The sequence below is a fragment of the Bidens hawaiensis genome, unplaced genomic scaffold (genome assembly GCF_021521415.1).
Source record: "Bidens hawaiensis isolate Kalapana, Puna unplaced genomic scaffold, B.hawaiensis_p1.1 tig00004105_1, whole genome shotgun sequence".
Lineage (NCBI taxonomy): Eukaryota > Viridiplantae > Streptophyta > Magnoliopsida > Asterales > Asteraceae > Bidens > Bidens hawaiensis.
Window position 1 is genome coordinate 1,070,044 of NW_027491242.1, and position 11,080 is coordinate 1,081,123.

Here is an 11,080-nt window from a genome sequence, read left to right on the forward strand (position 1 = left end):
GGTATGTAGAATACCTTCAGAAAAAGAGGTGTGTCTATATATATACACACACGCCGCTACCATTCGAAAAAGGTACGGTACCCTCTAAAAAAGGAATAATTCTGTCGGAAAAACGTTTTAAACAAAACAATTTATTTTGTAACTCTTTTAACATGATAATTTTAAAAGAATAACTTATAATACTACTTAAATGTGTATACAAAAATGAGTATAGTATACAAATGGATAAACCAATTACCGTCGGATCGACAAAAACAAGTTTTACTTATTGTTAGACCCGACGGTAAAATAAACATTTTGGGATTTAAAGTAAAAAAAATGTATGGTTAATTCACTTATTCACAACATGCAACTCATGCATGGCTACATATATATACCCTACCCACTATTTCCATTAAAACCCAAATCAAAAGCCAAATTGTAACTTGTAGCCTCTTACTCTCTCTCCACTCCATCCCACCACACCCCACACCTCTTTAGTTTTTACCTCTTATCTGCCCCCTTTCAGTTAGACTTAACTCATAAGCCCCCAAAAGCAGATCCAAGGTGTTTGTTAATCTGTCAACTCAACACAACAAACATAACACAATCCATCAATCAACTCAATCAACTCAACCCATCAGTCATATCATATCAAAGCCCACATAATCTCCAACCCATAACATGTCCACCGTGCCACAACTCCTCCACCACCTCCCTCCACCACCATCATGCTCCGATCAGCTTTGCTATGTCCATTGCACACACTGTGACACCGCCCTAGTGGTATGCATAATTCATTGTGTTAAATACTTTCATAATATTATTTTCTACTAGGGTTTAATTAGTGTTGCTTACTTTCCTAATATTATTTTTTGTAACTTTAGGTGAGTGTTCCTTACGCCAGCTTGTTTACCACCGTGACTGTCCGGTGTGGCCACTGCACTAGTCTCCTGCCCATGAACATGCCTGGCTTGATGATGCAACCATTAATGAACCAGTTTCATTTTGGTCACAATGATAATAATATTAATATCTTTGATCCTTCTAGTCTTACACTTCTGGTAAGTGGAATCTTAATATCATGTGTTATGTTATATATAATATGTACTTTTCTTCAAGAATTTATTTTGTGAGTATCATATATTAATAACTTAATATAAGTAATTAGCTAAAGTCTTAATATTTTTACAGGATGATCAGATTTCAAATGGGGCTACAAATGTTATGATTAATCAAAATTACACCCGTGATTTACTGATGAGTGGAGGATTTAAGGAGCTTCCAAAGCCACCTGTAACTAATAGACGTAAGTTAAATTTATTTAATTTATTATGATCTTATAGTAGTTTCTATTTTTTTTTTTGAAAAGGCGGTATTTTATAAAAATAAATAAAAACAGTCCTAGCAAGTAGCTAGAACAAAAAAACATAAAACATTACAAATACAATAGAGGGTTCTTAAGCCACTCGATCCTAGAAATATTACATTTACGATTTCTGCTACTATACCATAAGAACGAGAAATTTAAAATTTCATCAAATATCGTTTCTTTGTTATGCCGATTCTTCTCAAATACCAAGTCATTTCTGAATCTCCAAATAATCCACCAAGTGACAAATATAATCATCCCGATCATATCTTTCTTATGAGTTTGGACTCTTAAAGTGTCCCACAAAGACATCAGCTCAATCGGAGCCAAAGAGGAAGACAACGGTAGGCCAAGCCAAGAAGCAACAAGACCCCAAATCCGATTAGCCACCGAGCACATACCGAAAACATGGTCAATAGACTTCTCATGATCATTACAGATAGGACATAAAGAACTCGGAATGTCTATACCCTTACTCACCAGATTGACTCTCATAGGAAGTCTCTTAAGTAACACCCTCCAAGCACAAATATTAACTTTTCTAGGAAGAAATTTGAACCATATTGTCTTTCGAGCCCACGAAGGAAGAATAAATTCATCAATAACCTTTCTTACACCCTTAACCGTGAAGTCTGTCATATCCCCAAAACTCCAAATCCATCTATCTTGAGAATCTGTTAAACTTACATGTCCTAACTCCACCATCAAATTATCAAATTGTTCACTTTCTCTCCCCCCTCTAATCTCTCTTCTCCAATTCCAAGAACCACCGTCTGCCCTTTGATTAACAAAACATTGCTTTTCCATTTCCAACGCATAAAGGCGAGGATATTTGACCGCCTACGTACTACTTGTCCCCCAACAGTCTAACCAAAATCTAGTTTCTTGACCATTTCCTATCTTTTTTTGAACAGCCGAAAGAGGAATTACTTCTAAATCGTGTAGTTTATTAAATGAGTTACACATAGACGACCACACACCCGACCCTAACCCACTATTTTCACGATAGTTAGGATTCATTTCAACTCCATATATGGCTTTGATCAACTTAACCCACACACAATTGCTATCTGAAACAAACCTCCAACGCCACTTTTGTAAAAGAGCCTTGTTAAATGCCTCCAAGGAACCAATCTCGATACCTCCTTTCTCTTTAGAGGCCAGCACTTGTTTCCAAGACATCCAATGAATTTTTCTTTCGTCATTTTTAAAACCCCAAAAGAACCGAGACCGAATTTTTTCCAAAACCTTCAAAACACTTGGAGGCACAACGAATAGGGAAAAGAAATAAATTCCCAAGGCTCTAAGGACCGAAGTGTTTAAAAGAGCTCTAGCTCCAATAGATAATAAATTCGACTTCCAAACCGAAAGACGAGTTTTGAATTTATCTATGATAACCTTCCAATCTTCAACCCTTTTCATACTCGAACCAACCGGTAAACCCAAATAGGTGAAGGGAATTTTAGCAGGAAGACAACCTGTCGAAGAAGCACGTAAAACCACCTCCTCATATGGGACCCCCACTCCATATAAATTAGATTTGAATAAATTTAACTTTAAACCTGAAGCCAAATAAAAACAATTCAAGATCTGAACAATACCATTTATATTTGCCTCCGACCATTCCCCCAGACATATAGCGTCGTCAGCATAAAATAGATGAGATATCCGCCCTCCATTTCTACCAATTCGAGCTCCTTTAAAAATACCCGCTTCAATAGCATCCTCCATGGCCACATGTAACCCTTCCATAGCTATTAAAAAAAGAAACGGAGATAAAGGATCACCTTGACGTAAACCTCGATGCATCTCGAATTCCAAAGTCGGGCTTCCATTAACAAGAATTGACATACGAGCCGATCCCAAACACGCTTTAATCCAAGAAATCCATTTCATTTGAAAGCCCATGTGTTCCATCATCTTAAACAAAAAATTCCACTATAAAGAGTCATACGCTTTTTCGAAATCAATTTTGAATATCATCAATTTTTTATTCCGCTTTTTGAACCACTCAACCACTTCATTCATAATTAACGAACCATCTAAAATTTGCCTTCCTTTTATGAAAGCGGTTTGTTCCGGGCTAATAATTGAAGGAATGACCTTACTTACTCGATTTGCCAGAATTTTAGCTGCCACTTTATAAACAGCTCCGATAAGGCTAATAGGACGAAAATCTTTGACAAGAACCGGACTTTGCACCTTAGGAATCAATGTAACAAAAGAAGAGTTACAACCTTTTGGAAAGGAAGCTTCCAAAAAAAATTGTTGAACCGCCTCAAAAAAATCCGCCTTCATAATGTCCCAAAATCTTTTAATAAAAGCAAACGAGAAACCGTCCGGTCCCGGCGACTTATCTGAACCACAACCCCAAACCGCCAATTTCACTTCCAACATAGTGACCTCAGAAACTAAAAATTCATTATCATCCGGTGATAAAAATTTTAATTTATTACTTCTTCTAACAACCTCCACCCCATCAAAAGGTTTAAATCTCTTCGAGTAAAAATCGAAAAAGACCTGCTTCACTTGAAGAGGATCTATAATCCACTCTCCCTTATCTTTAACTCCTGAAATGTTCATTTGTTTCCGCTTCTTTTTTAACAAAGCATTAAAAAATTTTGAGTTTTCATCACCTTCCAGAGACCATTTATATTTAAGTTTAATCGCCATTTATTTGTTCTCAAGATGATTCAACTTCTCCAACTCGAGAAGCAAATCATTTCTCTCATCAAATACCCCTTCGTCTATCAAGCCTGTTTCAATCTTATGTTCACAATCAATCAACTTATAGTAGTTTCTATTTGATTTTATGAATTTTTTACAAGATTATTATAGATCATGGAATTAAACCATAAGTTATAGTCTTGCAAAGCTAATGAAATAAATGGTGATCAATGATTTTTTTGACCCCTAATTGTCAAAATATGATCTTGGAATGATAAAATCTTGATTATTTAAACAAAACATTTGGTAACAATTATTCTACTAAGGACAAAAATGAAAACCTTTGAGGTGTTGAAAGAAAAAACACTTCACTTTTGGACTAAAAAAACTATATTATGTTATTTTCTTATATATATGTTTTTTAAATTTTAATATATTTATTTCTTTTTACACTCATCTTGTAATTAAGTAGTGTTTCGTCAATTATTTGTTTCATAAACACAAGAGAGAATTCAAAGTTTGGAATCATAAACGAACTAGAAAAACAATTGCATACAAGAGAATTTATATATTCTAAACTCTTGTTTAACTTATGTTAATGGAACCATCGTCCTAATTTTTCTTTTGTTACAAATGAACCTCTTAAAAACGTTGACGAGGCTAGCTAGGTACCTTTTCAAAGAAGTAATTTTTTATTATTATTTGTTTTAATGAAAGTTTGTTTGCTAGTCAAAGAACTAGTGATTTTCTAATTAGAATTATCTTTTAACTAGCATTTAGACAAAAGTGAATTCAATGGGGTTAAAGTTATTGATTCATCTTTGTTTAGGATCTCTTTAGCATTCAGTACTGATGTTTAAAGGAAGCAGTAAAAACTTTTCTTTTCTCATTTCTAACTCATGCTTATATTGAAAAGCCATCTCTCTCTCTCTCTCTCTCTCTCTCTCTCTCTCTATCTCTCTCTCTCTCTCTCTCTCTCTCCCCCCCCCCCCCCCCCCCCCCCTCTCCCTCTCCCTCTCTCTCTAACACACACACACATTAGAAACTGCATTATTTGCTTAATTCTCTTTAGGTTTAACCTAGAGATAAAACAACTTAATTAACAATGTAAATACACACTCTATAAAAAGAATAAGGCAAATATAATTATAACTGCATACATGTAATTGGTTCACCTAGCTTTCTAGAATTTTTTTTAACTTTTTTTACTTTGGTATTCTTTAAAAGAATATTGATATTGACTAGATAAATTATCCATTTAGGAGATTTCAGTATAAATTATTCTTCGACATTAATATTTTGTAGAAAAATAAAAGAGAATGTGTGAGGTGACAGTATAGATACCGGCCCTCTCATTAGTCATTCATCATATTTTAAAAATATTCCAAAAATGACAAACTAGAAAGTAAAATTGATGGGTTGTTTTTTGCTATTCATGTCAGCTCCAGAGAAGAGACAAAGAGTTCCATCTGCCTACAATCGGTTCATCAAGTCAGCTTTCATAATATCCTTTTTTATTTGATCATATAAAATATACATTTAATCTATAAATAAAATAAAAATGCCAGAGAAAGAAGTTAATAATAATAATAATAAGATGAGTCAGGAATTGAAATTTAAATGGAAAATGCAGGGAAGAGATTCAAAGGATCAAAGCTGGGAATCCTGACATTAGTCACAGAGAAGCCTTCAGTGCTGCTGCTAAGAATGTAATATGTCTTCTTCTTTTTTACTTTAACTAAGGTTTTTGTTTTTACTCTTATAAAAGTTACAACTTTCAGATTTCATTTTCTTTCTGTTTTCATCATGAAAGAATAACATAATGCATACTCATAGATATATGTAAGATATATAAATCATAGAGCAAGAGTGCTAATAATATATATGAACCGAACATTTGACGGAATGTTCATAAACTGTTTAGCGGTATGTTCATTACCTTATTTGTTTAATAAATGAACGAACATGAACATGAATTTCGCCCGAGTAACTAATTGAACAATCACGAACAGATGCCATGTTCCCTCTATTGTGTTCGTGAACGATAATGTACCGCTAATGTTCGTTTATGTTCGCTTATATTTGTTAAAGGTTTTCTAATGAATTTCATAATAAAATTAACAATATATATATATATACGAGTATGATGTAAAAACTTATAAGTAAAATCAACGTACATATAAATGTTAATAAAAAATACCAACAAAGACAATTGATAGCTGGACTCAACCGTTGATATTGGCCATTATCTTTTGTCAAATAAAATAAAATAAAACACTGTTTGTTATCATTTGTGCTTGTTTATGTTCGGGAACTGTTCACAAACAAGTTCATTTTCGTAATGAGCGAACACGAATAAGAAATTCCGTTTTGTAGCTATTTATGAATGTACCGTCCGTTTTTCGATAATAGCTCGACGGAAAAACATGAACAAGGCCGTGTTGGGTTCCGTCCGTTTCGGGTGCTTAGACATATGATTGTTACCCTTGCAAGTAAATTCCAAGAAAAGGGTTAACTTATACATGTTGTTTTAATCAAACAGTGGGCCCACTTTCCACACATTCACTTTGGTATGATGCCTGATCAGATGAGTTCTGGTAACAAGACCGGCATGAACCCACACCCACAGGTACAAACTATTCATATAATTTCTCTATGGATCATGTTATAGACGGCATGCGCCCAAACTTTCAAATGTATTGCCGTTAGAACAATATATAGACGACGGTTCTCACCATAGATAGTCAAACTTTGAAACTTAATTAGTATAACACGAGTCATATAATTTCTCTAATACATACAAGAACTTAGTATAACATTTTGATCATTCTTTATAATGCATGTAGGATCACACAGATGGTGGTTTCATTAAAGATGGTTGCTTTGCTTCTGCAAATGTGGGCGTCTCTCCGTACTAGTCACTCTAAACCCTATCTAATTTGCTTTATCAACGTATGAAGTTATCTACTTTGTTCCATATAAGTTTAATGTAGCAACTGTTTCCGGTATCACACTACTTTATGCTTCATATCTCTATACATCGTATAATTATTGCAGACATTTATGCCTACTTTGATATATATATTTAGAAGACCATTTAATTATAAGATTGCAAGTATACTTTGTATAAAGGAAGAATGGATGTCACAGTAGATACATATATAAATAGCTAATACATTGTTAAGATTTAAGAAGATAAACTACCATTAATGTTAGTAATTCCGGACCGTATTCATAAGTCGATAATACGGAATGACCTAAGTTGACAAGTCAGTTAAGTTGGTTTATTTTCCTGATTGTAATTATAATGGTAATGCCTTGGTCACCAAGTTAGTGTTACATCTTATCAATAAAAAATTGTTGTGGCAAGATTTAGTCAAATAATCTTTTGCAATAATAAAGTGTTTTAGAGGTTAATCATGGAAACACTTAGATTCAAATGTAAGAAACTTTTATCAAGACTGTTGCTGTCAAGAAATATTAAAAAGCTAGTAACTTGCTGAAAAAGACGGCCTAAAAAAGCAAGAAAAAGAACACAAATTTAGATGTTTCACCAACATCTATGCCAACATGTTCAGTAGCATGGTGGCCAATATCTCTTTTGAGGATTCAAAACAACTTTTATAAACGAAGAAGAGACAAAGATTTGAACAATTTTAAGGCCTTTTTTGTAGAATAAATTACTTAGCACTTACAATATATATGTTGGAATCGATCATATGCAAAAGATGAAGACAAATCATAGATTAACACATTTAACACATTACTTAGGCCTATAGAAGGTGTGTTCCAACTGATGCGTTGTTTGCAAAACAAACGATAACCATTACAATAGTTACGCTTAACTACTACGATATGACACTCGAACTGTATACATAATTCTAAAATATAATAAAATTATAAGTTTTAAGTTAAATTTTCGACATTTCCCCTTAAATTAAATTTAGTTCAAGATAGGTCTTCATTATCTTTAGTTTCACCTTCTTTAAGATCCATATCAATTTAGTCTAATCGGATAGTATAAAACTGCGAGAACACTCTGAATTTTTGGTCGCGTTTGGATTTGATCAAACATGTTAAAATTGTTGTTAATAGACGTTTTCATGGATTGATTAATCCTTCGAATTTCTGTGATTTTAATTTTATCACCCTTTGATCCGATGTTGAGAACCAAAATGATTGCATTTTATTTTGCAACATATAATAATAATAATTCTGCATATCTGGTTTGGGTTCATCTTGCTGAACTAAATTCGGTTGTGTGTATCGACTTTTTGATCTCTAGCTCTTCGTCGAAATAAACTATTTTTAATCGATTCGAATTCTAACTGACACTTTTTTTTTTCTATAAAATCGAAATTTCAGTATAATCACTAACCGAATTCAGATTCAATTCGATTGTGTTTATATATATGAAACATGTATAACCAAATTCTTCTATATAAAACCAAATTCACATACTACTTGCAACACCATAAGCTATCATATTACATCATTATTATTATAAAATATTACTTTGATGTGTTATTATTATGCGGATTTAAGTGGAAGCAATTAAAAAAAATGCGGTTAATGGCAAAACAAGCCTCATGCCACTTTCAAGGCATAAATATGATCTCTTATGTTCTGGTGTGAGCTAAAGTGCTAAACTCATTGAAAATACAAAAAATAATAGTGGGCTTTGACTAATTATTTATAGCTGGGCTTTACATGTGTGTAAACTCAATTGGGCTGACATAAATGACTAAAATTGCAGGCTGGTGGGCCTAGGCAAATAATGTTCTTGGACTCTTTTAAAGCTTCGGAGTCTTGGCTGGAAGTGTAGACAGGGTCCCAACCGGTTTCTTGGCTAAACCGGTTCAGATTAGGAACCGGTCCGCTTTGGTCAACGCATGATCAAAACTGGTTTAACACAAACTGGTTTGGTTTAGAAACTAGTTTAAGGGTAAAAATGTTCAACCTATCAAACCGGTTCGATTCTATTATTAAACCAGTTGTCTGTGAATAAACAGTTTTGAGGCTACATAAACCATTTTATTCTTGAAAACGAGTTGGTTTTAAAACCCGTTGGGTTATCGATGTCCGAATCGCCATATGAAATATGGGCTCGGTTGGTTTGAAAACGTGTGTGTCCCAACCCGATTTTAGATGAGTACCGGGTTGGGTTCTAAGCCGGTTGGAGAAAGAAAGAAGATCAACACTTTATGAAAAAGAACAATACACCTTTTTCTTATATATAATTGACGTAAAGAATACTCAATTAATACACAAAAGTCAAAACCTAACACACTAGCTAGCCTAGAGTTACATGCAACTAAACCCTTCCTGCACCCGGTCTTGTCACATTTGATATATACTCAAGTAGATTTGGTAAGTATTAATTAATTAAGTATGTAAGTAGTTCTATATGTACCAACGATCTTTAGTTCAACTTTTGTTGAAAACTAAATTTGGGATAAAGGCTAGGGGCATTTAAAGTTGGATTTTCAGAGTTTTAGATAGCTGAACATTTTAAATAGTGTATTTCAGTAATTGAATAAAATTTCGGATATTCGAACTTCAGATATCTGAAATTCTGGAGTTCTGTTCAGATAGTGAAACATATATTCTATTCGGAAGTTTCAAAATTATTGTATAGTGTCCACATCTCAATTTATTCTACTCCGATGACTCACGCCCCCCTTTAATTCACCCCATCATCATCGGTACATTAAAACACTTGAACAATTGATTCCACACAGCCATGATACTTTAATTTAATTAAATATTTGGTGATCAACTTGCATATCAAAGAAACATACTTACCAGTACCACCGGTGACGGCAACGACAATGAAGTTCCAATGTCGATGATGAATATCGATGTTCGTGAATTATGTGATGCTTTTTAAGGCTTTAATATTTATATTTGTTTATAATAATAGATGATTAAAATAATTGAATGATTTCATGTTTCGGATAGTTCGGAAATTTGAACTATCTGAATAAACCCAAAATTGCTATCTGAATCCGAATTTTTGAATATCCAACTTTTGAATATTTGAAATATCGGATAGTTTGAAAACGGACTGTTGGATAATTCGAATACGAATTTGAAATGTAGAGATGTGAGGAAACGACACCCTTTAATGGAGAAAATTTAGAAAATAAATGTTTGAAAACATATTTTAAATTTTATGTGTTATTTGTAAGAAATTTTAGAAATATGAGATAAAGATGAATAAAGAGAATGTATCTCATAATTACGTGCATTGGAAATGAAAGAGAAGTATAAATAGCCGCCTAGCCTAACATCTACAAGTAATCCTCCTCTGCAAATAAGAAACTGTAGAACCAGCACAATCATATTTTCGTGACTTCATCTATAGTATCTTAACATTGACTTCCAAATCTCTCCCTTTAATTCCTCCAAGCCAACCCGGAATGTTTATATGCATTATTGGTGGTTTACTACATTTTTTTTGGAACGACCTTGGGTAAAGGTAGGCCGATCCGGTCACGAGTCTGGACGAACAGAGCCTTTAACGGTCTACTTATTGAGAGATTTCATGGATAAAACCCGACCCCACGCCCGTCAAACGGCATGACAGCGAGGAGCTGGTAAAACCGGGTGAGATCAAGACTCGAACTCTGATAAGCCATGGTCATATCTCATATCTCCCATATAAATTAGTGATAGTGAGATTTGAACCCCTTACCTGTCACTAGTAATGTGAGTGCTCTACCATTGAGGCACATCCAATTTATGATGGTTTACCATATAAGTATTTATTTTCAATATTCATTTTATATATTTGTTGTAAGTAGAAGAAATAAAAATATAATAAGAACATTCCCAATCTATTATTTATTGGTATTCATATAATTACATCAAAAATCGTTATATTTTTTCTCTATTTTTAATTAAATAATACTTATGTATACATTTAGCATTATCTTTATCCTCTTTCACAAAAAATCACTTTCATAAAATATTGAACTTCCTTGTATATTATTTTTCCTCTCCTCTACTCCAACCACATTTTATGATTTGCAAAACCCTCACATATTATCTTATGGCACA

The 11,080-nt window shown here is 33.4% G+C and overlaps 1 protein-coding gene across 1 annotated transcript; it reads left to right on the top strand.

Annotated features, from left to right (window-relative positions):
• Window positions 1-472: 472 nt before the first annotated feature.
• Window positions 473-6,970, top strand: LOC143625420 (putative axial regulator YABBY 2). The gene is made up of 7 exons (XM_077095750.1): window positions 473-765; window positions 867-1,043; window positions 1,174-1,288; window positions 5,461-5,509; window positions 5,652-5,727; window positions 6,561-6,647; window positions 6,865-6,970. Exons 1-7 carry the CDS (start codon window positions 664-666, stop codon window positions 6,934-6,936), a joined length of 678 nt encoding a protein of 225 aa, XP_076951865.1. The 5' UTR covers window positions 473-663; the 3' UTR covers window positions 6,937-6,970.
• The last annotated feature ends 4,110 nt before the right edge of the window (window positions 6,971-11,080 follow it).